The sequence below is a fragment of the Bombina bombina genome, chromosome 5 (assembly GCF_027579735.1).
Source record: "Bombina bombina isolate aBomBom1 chromosome 5, aBomBom1.pri, whole genome shotgun sequence".
Taxonomy (NCBI): Eukaryota; Metazoa; Chordata; class Amphibia; order Anura; family Bombinatoridae; genus Bombina; species Bombina bombina.
Window position 1 is genome coordinate 566,693,994 of NC_069503.1, and position 24,349 is coordinate 566,718,342.

At 36.6% G+C, this 24,349-nt stretch overlaps 1 protein-coding gene across 1 annotated transcript in view; it reads left to right on the plus strand.

The window, feature by feature from the left end:
- SEMA5A (semaphorin 5A) overlaps nucleotides 1-24,349 on the plus strand; it is a 1,142,184-nt gene that overhangs the window by 537,223 nt on the left and 580,612 nt on the right. The window contains exons 6-7 of the mRNA XM_053715801.1: nucleotides 6,716-7,023; nucleotides 7,291-7,714. Of these exons, the coding sequence (XP_053571776.1) occupies nucleotides 6,716-7,023; nucleotides 7,291-7,714 (732 nt within the window). The remainder of the gene's footprint in view (nucleotides 1-6,715; nucleotides 7,024-7,290; nucleotides 7,715-24,349) is intronic.

A 24,349-nucleotide genomic window follows, 5' to 3' on the forward strand; every position in this document is an offset into this window, starting at 1 on the left:
AACCAAGTACTGAGTACATACAGTATGCATGCTTATACTTTTCAGAGGTCCGATATTGTTCTATGTACAATCCTTGTTTTATTGATTGCATGTAATATTCTAATTATCTGAAATTGTGGATTTGGGGTTTTCATGAGCTGTAATCCATAATCATCATAATTATGACAAATCACGGCTTGAACTATCTTGCTTTGCATGTAATAAATCTATCTCATATATCAGTTTCACCTTTTAAGTTGCATTAGTGAAATAAATGAACTTTTACACGATATTCTAATTTTTCGAGTTTCACCTGTATTTAACATAGTTCGAGCGGACATGATACGATGTAGCGTATCATGTCCTCTGCACATCGATAAATGCCAACATCATACGGCCGACAGCATGCGACCAATCAGCCGCTAGCAGGGGGTGATTTCTGTCCGCAGCCTCATAGCAGGCGGACAAGTTATGGAGCAGTGGTCTTTAGATCCAGCAGAAATTTAGCAGACATATATTAAAAGAAAAACAAAAAACCTTACTAAAACAAACTTTAAAAAAAAAGATAAAATAAAAAAGGCATTACAAGAAACAATGGCACTTGTTTTTCTTATGGCAAATACGACTATTAAAGGACAAGTCAACACAGTAGATATGAAGTTCAAATGAATAGTAGATTTTTTCCTGACAATTTTAAAAGTTATGTCTATTTCCACTCCACCTGTACCATGTGACAGCCATCAGCCAATCACAAATGCATACACGTACCATTTGACAGCCATCAGCCAATTACAAATGCATATATGCTTATTCTGTGAATTCTTGCACATGCTCAGTAGGAGCTGGTGACTCAAAAAGTTTAAATATAAAAAGACTGTGCACTTTTTTTTTAATGGAAGTAATTTGTAAAGTTGTTTACAATTGTATGATCTATATGGATAATGAAAGTTTAATTTTGACTTGAGTTTCCCTTTAAATTAATTCCGTTTATTTTGCTTACAAAGACATCATAATATGATACATTATTATTACATTTTAAAACCAGTATTGAGTAATGATTTACAGTATAATTGAATTATTTTTATTACTTAAAGACTGCACTATTCTTTAATACAGTGCATTATGTGAGAAATTACCTTCATATATTTAAAAATATGAGACTTTATAATTAAAGGCAATTAAGAATTCTGAATCACACTGTTTACTTGATGAAAATGATGAAGCAGTAATTACTCATATAAAGTAGGGAAGAAAAAAAAGTTTTTTCTTTAAAATTACATTTATAGAAAATATCCAGATATTTTTTGAGAGTATATGATAACAATTTATAAAGTTTTACATTGCTATGAGTAAAATCAATGAATCTTTAAGAATCACAATAAGCACAACATTTGCATTGTTACAGTTCCTTATCTTGTCACCTCTGGTAAGACCAGTAAGAGACATGTATGTGGCAGGATTAGCAGTGTACAGTGCACTTCTGATTCTCAGAATTGGAAAACCCACAATTTTCAGAGTTTACTTACAGGAAAAGGGGAAAAAATAATGATATTTTTTTTATTAAGCATAATTAAACATTTTATATCACAATCTCAATGTTTTTCATGACCTTTAATCTGAGCAGCAATAACACAATTTCAGTAATTATTGATAAGCATTATGTACTTAACTTTACTTTTAATGTCCAGTCAAATAAATTGGACCAATAGCACCTTTTTTAAAAGTTCTATATTTGCTTCTAAAAATTACAAAAAACTTTTTTTAAAGTTCTGCATTCTAGACTGTAAGCTCTTTGGAAAAGAGCCCTCCCACTTCTGTATCAAATTCATTGTCAAGTTTAAGGATAGTGTACTATATAACCTGATCATTGTGCATGCAATAATAATTTATAATATATTTAAATCTATTACATTTGTATTGATTAGTTTTGCACAGGTCTAAACTGCTAGTGTGACAAGCATTTAATTAATTTCCTAGGATTGAATTTATTACTTGGCTTAGTAAACAGTTGTATACTTACATGAAAAGATTTTACAAGACCACGCAGTTCCCACCAAGAATTTTGTCTGTGATAACATGCTATTGGCACTGTGTGGACACTAAAATGGTCTCACAGAAGTTTCACAGAAAAATGAAGGCATTTATAAACCTTTCTTGTACACATCTTGATTTCAATCCAGACTGATTTGCAAAGCAGAGGAAAGACCAGGAATGTATGAATAATGGGTAAAATGCCCGATTTGTCAAAAATTGCCAGCATGGGGAGAAATCACTCAAAGAAAAAACAAACATTTTTTTTAGCATTATATTGTCATGTAAGTGTCTTTCCTTCTTATCTAGAAGTCTGTACACCAATATATATCACTCTTGTTTGCACCAGGGAGATCACTAAGGTAACTATATAGTACTGAATAAAGGAAGGACATGGAAAATGTGTGGAATAGATCACTTTTATTGACATTATATGCTGAACAAATTAACATTAGGCAAAACTTTGCTTTGATTTTGAATGGCTTGTTGGTTGCTAAAGATGGCCTACACTGGCAGGGAAGAAGATAAGTCATTACACACAACATGATGACTGTTATCTTCCATTGAAAATGTTCAGCCTAGTATTATCTCAACAGGAACAGTCCAGGTTCAACATTATGACACCCAAAAGCAACACTGAACCAAACTTTCAGTCTGTATCTCTGTCTCCCTGCATGGTGTCGGAGAGACAGTTGTGGCTTGCCCTCGGCTCTTTGCCCCCCTTTCACAGAATCACAGAACTATTTTTTTATAACAAGCAGTGATGATACTACTTTCCTGCCAGTTGTTTAAAAACATTGTATTAATTAGTCATAATAAAGTTAGTGTCTCATAGCGCCATGCAATGCTGAAAGCCTATATTGTTTATGTTGCGCACAAAACAGGAATGTAAACAAAGCCTTATTTCCAAGGCCTTCGCGGGCCAGTAATTGTGTTCTCTAAAAGCAAAGTTTTAATATTTACTGCTAATACGTTCATTGTCTAATTAGTTATTTGTACATGGAATCCATGAAAAGTTTCCAATCCCTTACAACTCTCAAACTAAAATGTGCCTTATATTATCTAAAGGGACATGAAACCCATTTTTTTTTTCTTTCATGATTTAGAAAGAGCATACAATTATAAAAAACTTTCTAATTTACTTCTATTATCTATTTTGCTTCATTCTCTTGATATTCTTTGCTGAAAAGCATATCTAGATATGCTTAGTAGCTGCTGATTGGTAGCTGCACATAGATGCCTCCTGTGATTGGTTCACTGTGTGCATTGCTATTTCTTCATTAAAGTATATCTAAAGAATAAAGCAAATTAGGTAACAGAAGTAAATTGGAATGTTGTTTAAAATTATATTCTCTACCTTAATCATGAAAAAAAAATGTTTGGGTATAGTGTCCCTTAAGGGACCTGATGAGACTTCTTAGATAATCTTGCTAGAACAGAGAGCTTTAAATAATCTGGCTCTAAGGAACACAGTCCTCACTAATATCACTAAACATATTTATGTATTACTGACCTAGAACACAGTTTCCTAGCCACTTTCCCACGCAAAACGTATTAATTTCTTCACTACATAGCACACATTCATGATAGAGAAAGAAAAAGAAAACAATAAAGAAACTAAACGAAGATCATCAATTGTTTAACTCTATCAGTAAAACATTAAATAATTTCTCTCTAAAGATGTGTCAGCCTCTTAGACACAACATTCACTATCACTAATGCTAAACAGAATTCATCTCTGCACATCAAACCAGCAGACAGATGCAGCTACCTCCACAGCGCCAGCTGTCCATTAAGCAATTCATAATCTATAGCCTAGCTAGCAGGTATCATCAGATTTGCTCTAAAACTGAGGACCATGATAAATATATTCTTGTGCTGCCTGAATCATTCAGACAGGCTATAAAACAACTACAGATACAAAAATAAAACTTTCCATGAATATATCTCATGAAAAACTGCTGTAATATAGAAAGAAAATCAATATTCTAGTAGTAAAATAATACTTAGCCTTACAGAGAATATATACAATTATAAAATACATATAAAATTATAAAATGCACACATATAAAATTACCGGTATAATATACTCACATATTATTTTCATAATCCCCTAAAATGGCATTCAAGCAATCACCCAACATGAAACAGGTCCACAGAAAACCCTTAGTTTAAGAGAAGAATATTCAGAATTAAACGGTATTAAAGAGACATTAAGCAGGGCCATTTCTGGAGATTCTGGCTCCCAGGGCAAAATTCCAAAATGTGCCCCCACCCCCCACAAATTCTAAAGTGTAACTTCAAGACTCACACACGCACACGCAAACAATATCATGCACTCATACAGGCACCCATAAAGAACCACATGGATACACACACAGGTATCCATATACATCAGACTTATTTCCCTTCTCCCTTACCTTCTGTGTCCATTCCCTCTCCTTTAGATTGTAAGCTTGAGAGCCCCTCTACCTTTAGGCCACTTTGTATTTAAAGTGAACTACTACTGATTGTGCTCAAGGGCAGGACACTCCTCTCCTTTTGTATAACTCAATTATTGCACCTACAACTGTTATTTACCCCTTCTGTACTTGTTTGTGTATTACTGTATCCCTGTAATGTTTTTATTCTTTGTATAGCGCTGCGTAATCTGCTGGCGCTTTATAAATAAATGATAATAATAATAAATATACATCCCCCTGCAGAAATACTGCTACTTAAAAGTCTTGCTATAGGTGTCACACTCAAGGATTTCTTTAAATTGGTAGTGAGATGAGGTGCTGTAGATATCACACTAGTCATTAGCGTAAACTGATATTGAGAAAAGATGCTGAAGGGGTTATATACAGGAATTACTGTAAACTAGTATTGAGAAGGCATACTCAGGGATTAATATGGACTGGTACACAGAAGTATTATTGCTTGCACACTCAGGAAGTATTGTAAATTGGTACTACTGGAGCTGACATACTCAGGGAAAATTGTAAAATGCAAATTCCAAAAGAAGGACCAGACAGGCAACCAAGCACAAAACCTGCAAAGCTGCTTCAATATTAAAGGGATATGAAACCTAAAACTTTTATATTCTGATTTAGACAGAAAATAATATTTTATAAAAGTTTCCAATTTATTTTTAGTATCAAATGTGCTTCTTTCCCATGGTATTCTTTGTTAGAGATACCTAGGTAGGTGTCTGAAGCAATACATGTCAGGAAATAGTGCTGCCATCTAGTGCTCTTGCAAATGGATTACAAGACTGCTGCCATTAGTGCTCCTGACTTGTGCACGCTCCTGAGCTTATATCCCAGCTTTTCAAAAAAAGATGTAAAGAGAATGAAAAAAATGATAATAGAAGTAAATTAGAAAGTAGTTTAAAACTGCATGCTCTATCTGAATTTTTTGGGGGGTTTATGTTCCTTTAACAGCAGATAAATGCTTCCGAAATAAGCCGCATTTAAAGCTGATCACTCACTTGAGCAACAAAAGCACGTTCTACACAATTTGCACCATAAACCCTCAGTTGGTAGGTGGGGACTCTAATTCCCAGGTTTTCACTAAATAACAGGGCCTTACAAAAATCTAAATCTATATATACTTTTTTAAGCAAACATAAATGCTCAGAAATAAACATAAAGTAATATGTTACTTTTTGGAATCAATTAAGCAGACGCCAAAACAAATTAAAAGAATGGTAAAAAAAAAAAAAAACATTTAAAGGGACAACAATGTTTATTCACAACTTCCAACACATTCCCTTTCAGTAGAATTAAATAACACCTCTTTAAATATACATAAAAAAGGCAGTAGTTCGGGGGCGGAGCTTGGCCGCACGGGCAGATGGCTGCTTTTACTTAGAGCTCCTGCAATCTGCTCAGGTCCACACAGTCATAAGTATACAACATGGGCAATTTTTAACCACCAAAATGATGGCACATTGAGGGAACATATACCCGGTACATGTAAGGTAAATTCCAGGCAACTGAGCTGGTTGCTCAAAGACTGCGGCACAATACACGCTGAGGCCTATTACCCTGACCGCCATTGATGAGAGCTGCATGCTGCGTCGGAGGTAACGGATCATCCGACCTTCGTGAAAAACCACAGGGCAGGGGGCCAAGAGATCTTCATCTGAGATCTCGCAGCTTGGGTAGTGAAATAGTGGGACATCGCTAAGGCTTAGTTCACGAGTCGCCCGCACGGCTTTTCAGATCGGAGACTCAGACAGGAGGCGAGATACGCCCCACGCTGCTTCCCTAGCACAAGCACCTCACACTTAATAGGGACAGATCATTGACATACACAGTACATGGCCTGCATCAGACATCTGGCCTCAGCACAACGACACAGGGCACATCTTTGTAATAAGATTTTATCAGAGGCAGCCTCAAAGTGGCTTGAATTATTTAAGACACTCGCATTTAACAGCAGGACAGCTGGAGCATAACAGGAGCGTGGTGGTCACCTCCTGAGTGATTAAAAACATTTAAAGCAAAATATAGCATAACCAAGCAAAACGAAAATAAGAAGTACCCCAGTGTTTACCCATACCACATAGAGCAGCATTTTGCCTCAGGAGACTGGAGTGCAGTCTTGGCACTTGGAGTGGAAAAATCTTCAACCGAGGACATACTAGCTTACAATTTAAATATAGAACAGCTGTAAGATATAATAGAATAGATCTATGCCCCGGTCTATTTGTCCAAAGCAGCTCTATATCATTCACAGACCCAGGCCGAGAGAGGAACCTCTCCTCCACCAACTCATAGGTACTTGTAAAGCCTTAACTGTTGGAATGCCACAAAAGAAAACACCTCTGTCTGATAAGGGCACAAAATCTAAAAACATGCATCAATATCTAAAAACAGCTGAAATCAACACACAAGAGAGAGACCCTCTCATCACAGATATTGGTCAGGCACCCTACACTCACACGTCAACCTCATCTGACCTCCCCTCTCAATATTTCACCAAGGATGACATTAAAAATCTTTCAACAAAGGATGACATCAAAGGGTAAAGGGCAGAAGTTAAGTTTATTCAGCGAACTAAGAAAATATATCACAAACATTTCACAAAGGGTTTCCATCATTGAACAAGCACAAGAAACTATGTAAGAAAAAATCATTAAATCCTCGAACCAGGCACTATACAGTGCCGAAATGGTGCACAGCCTTATGGATCGAGTGGAGGACCTTGACAACCGCAGCAGGCGGGAATAATCTCCGCATTAGGTGAATTCCTGAATCTGTTAATCTAACAGCACTTCTGGGATACCTACAGGATCTCTTTTGCATCAATCAAGCACACTCCTTCATCCCCGGATGTAATAATAGAAAGAGCACATAGAGCGCTCCGTCGTAGGCCTCCACAAAAAGCACCGCCTAGAGACGTCATACTCAAATTGCTCAACTACCAGGATAAAGAAGAGATTCTGAGACATAGCAGAAATAAGCACCCGATCACACATGCTGGAATCCCCTTGCAATTTTTCCCTGACCTTAGTCCAACAACGCTACAGAAAAGGAGGGAGATGATATTTTTTACCAACACTCTACAGGAGCATAAAATCGCATACAGGTGGGGCTTCCCTACCTGCATCATTGCTACTAAAGGAGAAACCACAGTCATATTCAGAGCACAAGATGACCCCGGGACCTTCTGCTCCAAACTGGGAATACCACCACCCACACAGATAGATGCATCAGTGATCACCACTTCTCCAGGACTACCTTAACTACGGCAAGGGAAAAGACCAACAACCTGAGACATACCACAGACAACACCGAGATCTCGCAAAAAGATCTTGGATGAAACACCGCTGAGCTGGTTAGCCCCTTTGTGCCAGTCCACAGTAGGTCTGAATGCTCAGGCTAACGCCTGATTTAATGACTGTTATGTTTTAGCATATTACCAATGCTTCTATATTGTTTTATACTTATTAATATTGTGTTCCCCATAATGTAAAAGTTACCCTAATACAGGGAAAAAAAAAATATTGCCTATCTGCTAATATACCTATAGGGCCCGAGCAGGGCACTTCCCTCATTTATACTTGACTTAGATCTTTGTGTAATTGTTTGATTCTTGTTGTTTAGCTTGAAAATATACACTATACATCTGTCTCAATCGCCTGTACTTAAACAGCACTCTCCCCCTCTCTCCTCTGCCCCTTCTTTTCCCCCTTCTTCCTCCCTTCTCCCCTCCCCCCCACCTGCAAATACACCCTGAGACATTTCTAAACTAGACTATGGCCAAGAACATTGCCCGACCATGACCTCACGAACTAGCAAAGTTCAAAACTGCTCACTTAAACTGATCACAGTGAATGTGAAAGGCCTTAACAACCCGGGCAAGCACTCAAAAGAGATTTACACAGACTAAAGGGAGACCTTGTGTTCATTCAAGAAACACATTTCTCCAAACACAAAGAACCCAAGTGGTATAACCACAGATACCCGGTGGCCTACTTAGCTGCCGGTCCCCATAAAAAAATGGGGTTGGAATTGTGTTGAAGCAGACAGTGACACTCCTCCACAGATCAATAGAGTGGGGCCACACTGAAACACTCAAAGTAAAAAAACATATAGACACCACGGTAATTGAACACTAAGGCCCTAGCCACTCTATTATGGACAGACAGAAAACACTAACCTGTTAGCATATCTCAATGCCCCTTATTGGAGGAGTTTTTTACTGAATGAGACAAAGTGATAAGCACAAGTTCCCACATCTCCACCCCTTACTTCCCTCCTGACACCGATATTTGGAAATCAGGAGCTCCCGCTGACAATCAGTTCTGGGTTAGATTTGCCAAGTTTTCCTACAAACTGCATCTACCAGATACTAGACTCAGGGAAACTTAAAACATTACCAGAGCTTAAAAATGAATACCCTACTCTTTCAATATCATGGTTCACATACTCACAAATCAAACACTTCCTTTGCTCTCACAAGCATATAAAACACTTCCTCAGACCTGCTAAATTATTTGAGACAATTTGCACTGTGGCTCATACTCCGAGACATCTCATCTCTATAATATACAGGATGCTCCTGACACCTACAGAAGACATCCTCCCAACTTACACTAATCAGTGGCACAAAGAGCTGGGCACCACTTTTACAGTGCAAGAGTGGAGAAACATGTTTAAAAGGGGAAAGAGTGCACACACAAGAGTCACACTTTAAACTACAGAGTAGGTGGTACCTTATGCCAGCTAGGCTAAAACAGATATACCCCTCTACCACAGGTAAATGTTGGAGAGGACATGGGGCAGAGGGCTCTTTTATGCACATTTGGTGGGACTGTCCATTAATAGAAAATTATTGGAAAACAATTTGGACAAAAATGAATGGCGTTCTGGACATGGAAGTCCCTAGAACTCCGGAGACACCTACTGTTCCAAATTGCAATCAAAATTCAGAGTAAACCCAAAAATATTATCCTGGCCTTGATGTTGACATGTGCTAGCAGTCTCATCCTGGCTAATTGGAAATCTACTCACATACCAACGGTTTCGGAATGGAGAACTAAATTGACATTGACACTGCAATTAGAAAGATATCACTACCTGCAAACATAACAATCTGAAATACACGAAATTATGCTACAAATATGGAATGGGTATTGCACAAAATACTAAATACAGGGGCTTGGTGGCTGGAAAGCTGCTTATCTAGCTTATGGACACAGCCACTTTATTGCCCCCCTTCCCTGTGTCCCCATTCCTCCCCCCATTAAAAAAAAACCCTTCACCCCCCCCTCCTACCTCCCCCTCGAGACTCAGGAATGATGTATCTTACCACATAACAAAAGGTTGTCAATCTTGCCTCTGGTTTATGTTAATTTCTATGTTAGCTTGATATATTTAGTTTGTTTATTACTGTATAAGACAAAAATGATACCAAAAATGTTACTAGAAAATAGGAAAATAGAAAAAAGGGGGAAAAAAGCTAGCACATGGGGACAAAGAGAGCCCTGTCAAGGTTTTGAACTTCATTTCATTGCCGGAACTTTATCTCACTTTGCCATTTACCCACCCAGACCTGGCAGAGAAAGACTTTATATCATACAGAAACATTCTCCCCAGAGCTACAGATTGTACCACGTAATATTTTGTTTCTCACTTGTTTTATTTATCTGTACTGCCTTACATCAAATAAAGCTCTTTTGAAATACAAAAAAAAAAAAATGCAGAAGTTCATAAATATGTTACCTAGTAAATCTCTCTATTAAGAACATAAAACAGAAAAGCACATACAATATTTAGCAATGAACTTGCGACTGTAATTCTTTTAACAGTATTATACAGTTGATTAATGCATGTTTTTCATATATAATGCTGATCAAGCACAAATAAGATATCCTTATTGATACCAGACTTTGTAAGTAGCAAAGGTGATGTTTCTACACAGAGCAAAAAACTTTAAAGATCTCCCAGTAAGAATAGAAATATCTCCTTATGAATGTGTGTGTTTGCATGTATATGTAGGGAGAAAAGTATTGTGAGAACGGTGAAAGGGTCTGCCCCTGCTTTAACTTTTGCCACAAGGTACACCATAGTTACTTATACTTAGTCCCAGACAATAATATGATACATATTTTTAAAATCCATTTCCTAAATAATATAAACACACTTATAATAAAAGGGGAAAATTCACCAAACCATTTAAAGGCAATTTTAAATGTTTACTGTTTTAAATACAAGCCAAGGTTAATTTACTAGAAACCCAATTTGTTAAAGAATTATGACCTGGGCTGGAGTTAGTATAAAAGCCTAAATTGTCTAATCTGCCAGAAATTAGATACAGCTTCACTCCAACTATCTGTGGACATTGTTGTGCCTATAGAAGAAGTACAGTAATTTCTACGTCGGCAGCCAAGGCTTGGGTTGTGGTGATCCATTTTCCCCTCAGTCATAGTGGTACTTTATATGGTGTCCTTATGACGAATAGCGCTTAATGTGTGGCCTATTGAAATGACTGACAACTTGATCCATTATGCCACCTATTTAAAAGACGTTAGGCACCTGGACTTCTTTTGTTTTCATTATTTTGGACATTGTTGTGGAATTTATGTGGACAGGTTGTAAGGACAGTGTTGTACCGGCGTATGGACGTTTGTTTCTTTTCCTTTTCTGCAGATAAGTTTTGTTGAATTTGTATATATTTGGTTATGCTTTTAATTTGCTAAAGGTGAAGGAACGTTGAAATAAATCTTATATTTACATTACTGAGTGTGGCATGTTCATTATTTTAGGTGTCTAGCTTTTGCTTTACACCTGCTTCCTTTCCCACATTTATGTTAATGGTATTTGTTAGACATGTGCAATTCGGTTCGGATCGATTCGGAAATTCGGAAAATTCTGAGATTCGGATCGATCCGAATTAAAATACTGCCGAATTTCCCGAATAAATCAGAATTAGTTCGGATTTATTCAGTAAATTCAGATGGCCATGGATTACACTAGTATTGTACAGTATATTAGGTTATATCACTCTGCTATGGGTTACACCTAATATACAGTACATAATACTAGTCTAATACACAGCACACATACCGAAATTCCGAATTTCCGAACCGAACTGAACCGAAACGAATTCATTCGAAGTTTTCCAAATTCGAATCGATCCGAAACGAAATTTGAAAAACTCCGAATCGATCCGAACCGAAACGAATTTTTCAATCATGCACATATCTAGTATTTGTGACCACTAGTACCTAGATTCAAATTTGCTATTAAGAAGGGAAATTAAAAGGCACCATCAATTCATATTTTAATAATTATTTCTTCAACCCTGAAACTCTTGAAAGTTTGTCATGGTCTGCCTGTCTGTCTGTCTATTCACCTACTTTTTTTATTTATTTTACCACTACAATTTGTTCATGCCCTGTAAGTAAAAATAAATCCAGTGTACATTTATCATTGCATAATTTTCCATAAATATTAAAGATTCCTTGATTCATATTTTTGGGATTTTTGTTAACAAATACTCTTTAATTACTCATTGCACTTGTCCCAAACTATTCTATCTTGTCGATGTGAAATACAAATGATAAACTCCAGATATATTTATCACTCGACAAGTAACAAAGTTTTGCACAACTTTGTATTCTCCAACAACTATGTTCTAATATGAAAAAGAAAAGCCGAGAGCTTTTTTTCCCTATGTTTTGTTATTTCAGAAATCTGCGTGGGATTTGTCACTAAATGATTGTTTATTAGTAGGAGAACATAGAGGGTTGGAGTTGGTAGAATTTAGAGAAGAAAAGAGCTTTTGTATTATACACACAATTAAATATATGTTCATCTTCTGAGCAACAAGCTGATTAACATTCAAGTTTAACACCTCCTAATGACTTATAAAGTGTAAATGGAAGATTGTGTTTACATTGCAGTAGAGAGACAACTTGTGAATATAACCTACTACAAAGTTGCAGTGTTGATGGGGTTGAATATAATTATAAAGGTAGTTAATATACCGTTTTCTAAGTAAAATAAAGAAAAAATTAAAATTTGAAGATACCACCTAAAAAAAAAAAAAGATTTTGAATCAGTGACTTGTGTATTTTCATATGCTAAGTACATACCATTCTATTATCGTAGAAGCAGTAGAAAGAAATCACAACAGTTAAAGAAATATGAAACACTAAAAAAAATATTTTGTTATTCACACAGAGCATACACTTTTAAAAAAAAAGTTTCCAGTTTACTTATATTATCAAATTTGCTTCATTCCCATGGTATTCTTTGTTGAAGAGATACCTGGGTAGGAGTCTTGAGCACTTGCAGGAAATGGTAATGCCATCTAGTGCTCTTGCAAATGAATAACATTCTTAAAAAAACTGCACCATTATAGTGCTCTACGCAAGGGCACGCTCTTGAGCTTTTTTTTCCAGCAAAAGATAACAAGAGAACGAAGAACATTTTGATAATAAAAGTAAAGGTGTTTAAAATTCCATGTGCTTTTTGTATCATGAAAAATAAATTTGTGGTTTCACGTTTTATACTTACCTTTAACCCCTTCACTGCTAAACCTTTTCCACATTCCTGTGTTTAAATGTAAACACTATTGTGAATCATATTTCAGTGACTGACCCATACAAATTATATATATATATATATATATATATATATATATACTGTATATATTTTTTTTTCAGCAGGCCCATTAGATTAAGAATATACGGGGTAGATTAAGAATATACTATCATTATATTTATATTTCATTGCATGTAGGGATGGGCGAATGTTTCGCAACATTAGAAAAATGAAACGAATTTTAACACATTCGTTCAAATCGAATTTCGAATTTTTACATAACATTCTCACATTCGATTTTCGAATGTTCGGTTTCAAATATTACGATTACATTCGAAAATATTTGTTTCGAAAAATTCTAATTTATATTTGTAATAGTATTTTAAATGCTTTCGTTAAATGTAATATTCAAATTATGCAATATTCTATATAGAAACATTCTAAATTATATGTTTGTATCTAATATGTATCAGTTTACTAGATTCCCTCCCTACCACATGAATTATTGAACTTCTGAATAGTATTTTTTAAATAGAATGTTAAATTCGAAATGTTGAATGTGGACATTCGATATAATTAGAAACATTCAAATTCGAAAGTGACATTCGAAAACTGTAAATAGCATTCGATTTATAGAATTTTTAAGAATATTCGTTCTTATCAACATTCGGATTTATAATTCGAATTTCGGTAATAACATTCGTTCCAACATTCGATTTTGGAAATTTACACATTCGCCCATCCTTAATTGCATTCGAGAAGGCTGCACAATAAAATAAAAAAAAATGGATATTCTTGTTATGATAACATTGAAGATAACCAGGTGACTAAGGTTGCTATTATGATCACTTTAATAAACTGTTATAAAGGGTATCCAATTTTAAAAGAGGGGCCCATGCTGGCTTTTGGGGGTTGTTATAAAAACTAGAGGGATCCCTTTTTCTGTTAGATGATCACCTGCTGCAGTGATCACATAGCTATTCAGACAAAATATTTTATATTTTTTATGGACATATACACTTTAAAATATGCGGTCTATAAGCATTTTAGATTTTTTATTATGTGCCCCTAAAGATTGCCCCCCTAGTAAAAATACCATTGTTTTAAATGTATAATTGGTGTTTTTCAAGCCAACTGCATTTGAAAGAGCAGATAATTATCTTTCAAATTATGGTTTTCATCATCTGTAGCTGGTAAGGGAGCTGAGATTGAGGTATTTTCTAATCTTCCCATCCAGCTCTCTTTGAGCTACTGTGACTCCCCATCTTTGTGGCGATGTCACCAGCATTCCCACTGAAGCCTTGGGAGTGTCGCACACTAGGACACCAACAATTCCAGGGGATTGCTGACTATGGCTAATCATACATACACAGGTCAGTATGCTCATGATGACAACACATTGAAAAGACTAATTTCCTGCAAGATAAATTAGTTTTATTTGAATTTTTAATAAAATCAATCCCCTTTACTCTCACTTACCTTACGTTTAGTCCTCCTAGGTAGGTTGGCTGCTGTTCTTTTCCCTATTTAGCGCCTGTGAAAGCTGACACTGCAGAATCTGAAAGAAGCTAGCCTGAGCATGTGCCTTCAGTCTTAAAGGGACAGTTTACTCAAACATTTTATCCCATTTAATTTGTTTCCAATGATCCATTTTACTTGCTGGAGTGTATTAAATTGTTTCCAAGTATTTTCCATTAGTTTATTTAACCTGTGGTATCCCCACCCATCCTGAAAGTTTTTGGCCTTGAGGCTAAGCTGTGTTAACACAACCAGCAGAAGAAATTACACTCCCAGTGGGTTATAGAATATATTAGGTAATAAAATGTTAATTTTCCATTGTTCTCTCCAAGTATTGGTGATTGGTTTATGGACAGATATAAGATAAAGTAGCAGGTATATGTACACAATGTGATACAGTAATGAGATCTGATTATACCTACAAGCTCAACCCATTTTATTAGGTTGTGGCTTCAAATACAAAATCAGCTAATTCATATACACCTTAAAAAAAAGCAAATCCCATACATTTTATACTCAGCTGGTAAAAAAAAGTAATTGGAAACACATTAAAGGGATTTTTTTTATAGTATACTGTTCCTTTAATAGAACTTCTTATTGGCTGTAGTGCTCTGTTTCTTGAAGAGGAAATATAACAGTTGCTAAACTAGGAGGACTACATGCATGGCTAGTTTAAAAGGTTTGGATTTTATTACAAATGACATTAACCGAACATATTTCTCTTGCAGGAACATAAAGGTAAGTATATTTGGTTTTCAAGGGATTAGCTTTGTTTCCCTTTAAAGGGACATTAAGCACTTCTTGCGTTTGTGCAGAATTGATGCTTGTATCATTCTTCCTATTGTCATATCTGCCTTCCCCTTTAAGGAAAAGACTGATATTCTCCCTGAATCCTCTATTTAAGGAGGTGTTCTAGCCCTAAACAATTGCTTGATGTTTGCAAGTAGTCTGGTATCTTTCTCTCTGATACGGGAAAAGATATCTATGTCCTAAAGTTTATTGTCTCACAGTTTTACCAATTTCCTTTAGTGAAGTAAGCACTCTTAGGATCTACAACTTATAAATATACTTACTGGATTATACTGTCTGTGATACTTTTGCAACGCAGTCGGAAGCCGCAGCTGACAACTGAATCCGCTCCCTGCAAGCTGACGTCATCGGACCTCCGTGTCAGCGTGTGTACACACAGCGCGCTCTGCGCCCGACACGCATCCATATCTCTCACTGTGAACGGAAACAAACTACACCACAAACCAGGATTGATAAATTTGTATCGAAAGCTGCCATTCCTCTCTGTCACAGAATCGGAATAGACCGCAAGTATATCTATTGACTCTTTACTGCTATTAACTTAATCAAGCCTGATACTTACATGACAACCGCTTGCTGTATTAACGCTTAACCTTGCTATTAACCCTTTGCTTCAATCAAGTTTACACACTTAACAGGACTTGGTTCATTTGCATTTACTGTGCTCACTAATCCTAATATTGTAACTTCAATTTGTTTCTGGACTTTAACATACTCCAAGTAAATTTTACTTATGTTTACTTGTGAGCCTAATAACTGAAATTCACTTCAACTAAAGTTTGTTAATCTCTTATGGTACCAGTCTCACAAGTTCCATTGAGACTTGGTTATATAAGATTAACCACAAAAAAGGTTTCTATTGATAAGAGACTTTAGGGATATTGCACCTATAGAGTATTTTGTAACATGCTGCAAATTGCCTAAATCAGTTACGTGATTGCTTAGAGTGGTGGAGAAACACCTTTACAGCTAGGCCTTATTGGTCACAAATAAGGAAGATAAGATAAAGAGCAGAGTTTGAAAGTAGTTTTGCAAATCATTAATAAAATAACAGTTTTGAATACTATAAATAGATTTATGTTGTATGTAATTAAAGTGTGTTACTTAATTGCATATATATACTATGCACACATATAATTTCACATCCCTTTAAAGACCTAAATGAGTAAACTGAACTATATGAAGCTTAAGTTAATACTATGTTGTTCAAACTTTAGTACAAATGCTATTAATTTGAAGAAAAGTCCAACCAGACCTAAACATTTAGAATGATTATGGAATTTTGTAATTAACTATAAATAATAAGTGCTCCTATTATTGATTGTGCTCAAGGACAGGTTATTCCTTTCCTTTTGTTTGTTTGTCAATTTCACTACTGCGGTGATGCACGCTCACTAATGTAACCCACCCTACTATACTTGTTAGCGTATGTATTGTAATATACTCCATGAATGCACTTTACTTTACTTTACTTTCTCTTCTCAATCTACACGTCCTCACTAGGTTCCTTAATAAAGTCCAACAGGGTTTAATTATCAATTGTATGCCGACGATACCCAAATCTTCCTCTCTGCACTTGAACTATCTCCTTCCTTGCCTAACCTGTGTCACTAACTGTCTCTCTCATATCTCATCTTGGATGTCCTCTCACTACCTTAAGCTAAATCTCTCCAAAACTGAGCTCCTTATTTTCCCCCCTTCTTCCAAAATCTCCACCTCCCATGTCTCTATAACTGTTGACAACCTCACATGCCCGATGTCTAGGGGTCACACTAGACTCAGATCTTTCACTCCTCACATTCAGTCATTGGCTAAAGCCTGCTGCTTCCACCTTAAAAACATCTCTAAAATTAGACATTTCCTTACACAAGACACAACAAAGATTTTAATTCACTCTCTCATCCTTTCCCGCCTCGACTACTGCAACTCTTTCCTCTCTGGTCTCCCTAGCTGCCGCCTAGTTCCTTTACAATCCATAATGAATGCCTCTGCCAGGCTCATCTTCCTTGCACGTCGCTCTTCATCTGCCGCACCTCTCTGCCAATCCCTTCACTGGCTTCATCTTGCCTCCAGAATTAAACACAAAATTCTCACTCTGACACACAAAGCCCTCAATTGCACTGCTCCCCCTACATCTCAGACCTTGTCTCCAGAAACTCTCCCTCCCGTCCCCTTCGCTCCGCTCATGATCTCCTACTCTCCTACTCTCTTGTTACCTCCTCACATTCCCATCTACAAGATTTCTCAAGACTGGCTCCCATCTTATGGAACTCTCTGCCTCGCTCCACAAGAATCTCCCCTAGTTTTAAAAGCTTCAAGTGCTCCCTGAAGACTTTATTATTCAGGGACGCTTACAACCTACACTAACCTTCCTATCTCCACTGCTATCCCTTAAAACCCCATAGCATGCAAGCATATGAGCCCAGCTGTTTGTAGTTCACCTTCAAAAGAGCCGACTACAACAGTGCAACTCTCGGCAGGAACCTCTCTCCCCATTTGATCCCTGTAATCGTTTTTTAAATACCACCCATGTTCATAGCGCTGCGGAACCTGTTGGCGCTCTACAAATACCTGATAATAATAGTAAACCATAAGATGGAGGTGTTTCAGAACTTAATACAAATAAAACAACCATTACAAGTAGAATGCAACTTAATAACGAGCAGTGCATTATTTTGTGATTGGCTTCCAGCAATCAATAACATGACAGGTAATACATGACAGTTGGTTAAAATACTTTCAATGATCTAATCAGTTATCAGATTAAAGGGAGATGAATCCCAAAATGTTTATTTCATGATTCAGCTACAGCATGGAATATTAAATACCTTCCAAATTTACTTCTATTATCAAATTTTCTTTGTTCTCTTGGTATCTTTTGTTGAAAATCAGGGAAGTAAGCTTAGGAGTTTTGCAAGAATGTTATCCATTTGCAGGAGCACTAGATGGCAGCACTACTTCTGGTGATCTAGTGTGCCAGACACATACCTAGGTATCTCTTTAATTTGATCATTTAAGTAAATTGTAAACTTTTTTTAAATTGTATATTCTGTCTGAGGCCCTGATGATCGAAAGTGCTACAAGGCGGTGAAATATTCATAAGGATCCGCCGCTATGTCGAGCAAGCCTATCAGAATATTCCAAGCTCTCAACATAGTGACATCTACGAGAGGCGTTTACTATACATGCCATTGGTCGGCGATGATGGCCTTAGACAAAACCCAGCATCACCGACCATATTGGCGATGGATAGTAAAAGATCCCTGAAATATAACCGCCATCTATCTAGCCACTAATCCTAAAACCCCTAAATCAAAGTACCCAACAATAGCAAACTAACACTACACTAATAAACATATAAACTGCCACATACCCACCGCAAGTCGCTAACTATTAACTCTTATGTTGCCACATACGCACCACTAATATCTAACTATTAACCCCTATACCGCAACATACCCACCGCAAGTCCCTGACTAATAACCCCTATGCCGTCACATACCCACTGCAAGTCGCTAAATATAAACCCATATGCCCCTACATACACACCACTAGTATTTAATTATTAACCACTATACTGCCACATACCTTGCAAGTCGCTAGCTCTATAAACCTCTATGCCGTTACATACCCACTGCTAGTATCTAACTATTAACTCCTATGCCCCACTGCAATAAACTAACTTTTAACCCCTATGTCTCTAAATATAAACCCCAATGCCACCACATACCCACGGCAATAAACTATTAATCCCTATGTCTTTAACTATAAACCCCTATGCCGCCATATACCCACCTCAAGTGCTATGCTATTAACCCCTATACTGCCATATACCCCAAACACAAACTAACCTAACACCTAAGCCCCCTCTAAACTAACCCGAAAAGTTACAATTAAAATCTAAATAAAAATAAATAAATTAATAAATAAACCTAAATCCCAAATGCAATCTAATACTACTGTACCTAACTCATAGCCCACTGCAAGTCGCTAAATATAAACCCATATGCCCCTACATACACACCACTAGTATTTAATTATTAACCACTATACTGCCACATACACTGCAAGTCGCTAGCTCTATAAACCTCTATGCCGTTACATACCCACTGCTAGTATCTAACTATTAACTCCTATGCCCCACTGCAATAAACTAACTTTTAACCCCTATGTCTCTAAATATAAACCCCAATGCCACCACATACCCACTGCAATAAACTATTAATCCCTATGTCTTTAACTATAAACCCCTATGCCGCCATATACCCACCTCAAGTGCTATGCTATTAACCCCTATACTGCCATATACCCCAAACACAAACTAACCTAACACCTAAGCCCCCTCTAAACTAACCCGAAAAGTTACAATTAAAATCTAAATAAAAATAAATAAATTAATAAATAAACCTAAATCCCAAATGCAATCTAATACTACTGTACCTAACTCATAGCCCACTGCAAGTCGCTAAATATAAACCCATATGCCCCTACATACACACCACTAGTATTTAATTATTAACCACTATACTGCCACATACACTGCAAGTCGCTAGCTCTATAAACCTCTATGCCGTTACATACCCACTGCTAGTATCTAACTATTAACTCCTATGCCCCACTGCAATAAACTAACTTTTAACCCCTATGTCTCTAAATATAAACCCCAATGCCACCACATACCCACTGCAATAAACTATTAATCCCTATGTCTTTAACTATAAACCCCTATGCCGCCATATACCCACCTCAAGTGCTATGCTATTAACCCCTATACTGCCATATACCCCAAACACAAACTAACCTAACACCTAAGCCCCCTCTAAACTAACCCGAAAAGTTACAATTAAAATCTAAATAAAAATAAATTAATTAATAAATAAACCTAAATCCCAAATGCAATCTAATACTACTGTACCTAACTCATAGCACCCTTAAAACTAAACCCCCCCCACTAAATTAACCCCACTATATTACAAAAATAAAAGCTAAGTAGAAAAACAAAAAAAGTTTAAAAAAATAAAATAAACTACAGTATCCAAAATTAAAAACCCACCAGTATACCTAACTTATTGCTCTATAAAATAGAAAACCCACCCAAAACAAAAATAAACCCGAACACTAAATTTTTTTTACAATAGTCCTTAAAAGCCCTAAAGCACTGGTTTTTAAACATTTTGTGGATATCTGAACTAGAGCACAGGTGACACAATCAGCTGATTAGTAACCATGGTAATTTTATCTGCTCTCACCCAAGGTAATCCAGAAAACCTTGATTGTTGGGAGGCCTGAGGATAGATTTGAAAACCAGTGCCCTAAAGTGATCAGCTCTTTGGGAAAAAAAAATACAAAACTCCCCATCTACATAACAAAAAATAACAAAAACTAACTAAAAAAAACCTAGGCTAGAAAAAAAAACATTCTAAAAAAGTACTAAATAATACCAAAAGTGGTATTCTCAGTTGATGAGGAACCTGGCTCCTCTTGATCCGACATTGGCCCCTCTTCATCCCGTCTCCAGGTGCTGGGTGCCCATCTTCGCTGTGGCAGAGGCAGACTTTGGCGGCCTCTTTCGCCCCTCCGCTCCGCAATCTTCTACCACGTCGGGGCCCTCTTCATCCAGGCTCCAGGTGCCGGGACCCATCTTCGCGGCTGTGGAGGTAGACTTATGATGCCTCTTCCGCTGCCTCTGCGCCACAATCTTCGGCTCTTCCCGGTGCTCTCGTCTTCATGCGGTCGCTGCCACCACACACTGAAATACATAGGGGTACCACTTAATTCCGATTGGTGGATTTTAAATCAGTCTATCCCTATTGGCTGATTTGAATCAGCCAATAGCAAGAACTTTTTAAATTTAAAATCTAATTATCCTTTTCTATTGGAAGATTAGAATTTAAAGTTAAAAAAACAATGGGGATTGACTGATTTAAAATCAGTCAATAGGAGGAAGGGGAGGGTAAATACAACTCTCCTTATCTATGCTGAATGTATTTAGCAGAAGCAAGCCCATATAATGTTATAATAAGGGTTAAACCTGTGCACATGCAACATTTTCGATTTGGCTGAATCTTTCATTCTTAATATTTTAAAATACTGTGTATTTTGAATATTCCATGACTGTGCTGTTCAGTATTTGTCTCATTTTAAACTTAATAAATACTGGTAATTTGTGGAACATTTACATTCACTTTAGTTAAATGAATGTACATGTTCTACTAGGCTACAGGTGAAAAAGTTTACCTGTAGCAACTAAAATACCTAGGCGTGCTGGAGAGCTGTCCTAACCTACTCCTCTTCTTCACAGAACCCCAGCCATGCTAACGGCAGGCTTAGCGTAGTTTCTCCCAGAGCCTGCAGTAAAGGACCTTCTCCTTTAGTGCAGCCCTAGGAGCAGCCGCTCTAATCCTTTTTTTAATGTGGGCTGGGCTCTGTGAAGAAGAGGAGTGGGTTAGCGTGGCTCTCCAGCATGCTTATGTAAGTCTTTTTAACTAATGCATATGTCTAATAATGGGGACTGCATGGGAAAATAAACTGGTGTGTTGGAAAATGGAACTGGTGTGATCTTGGAACATTTTGGAAAAAAGGTGAAAAAGTAAGGAACCTGATACCACCCACCCCTTATCCCTACCTGATCCTTTCCAAACAACTCTCATACCTCCCACAAACACCCATTGATCACCACCATCTGAGGAACTGGCAGACAGTCTTCCAGTATGCAGTTTTAGGGTTTTTAATTCATTTTAATATGTTTTAATTTTATTTTGTTCACTGTAGGAATCCCTCCTCAACCCTCCAACCTCCCTGATCCCTCCCAAACAGCTCTCTAACCCACCCCCCCTTTACTAAAAGCCACCATCTTAGGTTCTGACAGCTGTCTGCCGGTACCCATTTTGTAGTATTTCTCTCTTTTTTTTAAAACTATTTATTAATAATAAAAAAATTATGTAGTGTAGCAATCCCCCTCCCCCTCACTAAGGACCCCCTTGTATCTGTTGCATAGATTTTTTTCTATAACATAGAGAAACCATTCCCGTTCCTCCCCTCCCTCCCGCACTGTCTGTATTGGAGATCTGCTTTTATATGGTAAAGGAAGAATAATCGCTGCCATTGACAATGGCAATCGTAGGAGAAAAGAAGCCAACACCCTTAACCATAGTGGATGGCGTAGTATGCATGGGCTTAATTGCTGTACAAAAATTTTAGCATATATCTTGACATCTACATTTATAAGAAAGATTGGTCTGTAACTTTTGCATAGTAATGGGTCTTTCCCATCCTTGGATATGGTAAAGATGCTGGCCTCCAAGAATTAACTAGGAAAATGGCCCTCATGAGCCGTTGAGTTGTAAAATTTAAGAAGTAGCATAAATAATTTAGCCATAAAAGTATTATAGAATGTAGTCATCTGGGTCCGGAGCTTTGTGTGATTTTAAAGAGGTGATGGTTAATTGTATCTCCACATACACTGAATCTGTATCCATGGTAGGGAGGCCTAAGACATCCAGAAGGTTTTGGGTAGCTATCTGCCTGTGTAAAGTTAGGGAAATTATAAAGAAGAGGTATAATAGTCTGAAAATGCCTTTCCTATGTCTTTAGGGGAGTAAACTAAACCTGTACAAGTCTTAATGCTAAAAATGTGACTTTGCTGAGTCATCTGTCTAAGTTTTGCAATGTGCAGGTTATCTGCCTTATTCCCTTTGTAATAGTATAGTTATTATAGTCTATGAAGAGTTACCTTCACCCTCTGCTCTTTCCTCGTGAATTTTACCAATCTGAGTTGTTATAAGGGCTCTTGGCTCCTTTTTTTGTTGTTGTTATTTCTAGAGATCTAGGGTCCCCATTCAGTTTAGCAAATATAATCATATGGTCCTTTCAAGACTGGGCCTTTTGTTTTTTTATAAAATTAAATAGGCTTTTGGAGCAAGCTCATGTCACCTACCTGTATCATTTAGGAGTATATACTACTGAATAATCTGAGAGAGTTCAGAGTTCCATGGATCAGCAATGAGTTGCTCAGACAGCCTCCAATTAGAATGACTTTCAGGGAGTTGTAGTAAGAAATACACACCACTGCCAGTTCTCTGAGAAAATGTGATGTTCCAATACTGGTGCATGGGCATTCACAGGGTATGTGTATATGCAACAGAAAAACAGTAATACATTTTACTAGAAGCCTTTTTGCTAATGAAAGTATATTGCAAAAATGCTTCTGTTTCACAATTAAATGCTCCCATGCAATTTCATTTTTGATCTTTCTATCCCTTTAAGTATTCTTCAAATAATCATAGTCAATAATAGTCAAACTAATAGTTTGTTTTTAATGATTTTGTATACATTTATTGCTAGGAATGAACTTCCTTGTTTACAAAAAAAATATTTGGTATACTAATCAGTAAATAAAGTAGGATAAATATATATAATAATGTATTTGTAAATGTATTTAATTCATTGATTTACTTTAATGGTTGTTAAACAATAAATACACAAAAGAAGGCTACATACACACATACTATATATAAAAAAAAACATATAAAATGTACTTATGAACTTTTATGAATTGTGAATGTATTTGATTAATATAAAAGCTAATGGTCCAGATTACAAGTGAATTGCAAATTAACGCTCCTGCTTGAGCGTTAATTGCGCTAAAGTAAGATTTTTTTGTTCGTTGGGTTGCGCTCATATTACGAGTTAAAAGTAAACTGATTTTGCTCTAGCAGTAACCAGACAAGCACAAAAATCCGAAGTTATAATATTGTGTGTGTATTCACGCATTTCCCGATAGAAATCAATGGAGAAAAGAAAGAAATCAACAATCACATATTCTCATTTGCGATAACCCAACATGAAAATATGAATATTTCACATTCCAAAGTTCTGCACATAGTAGAATATGATCTATTTATTCATAAATAAATATTTCTACATAGATATATGATGGTATTTTGGTACAATATATATCCATACCTAAA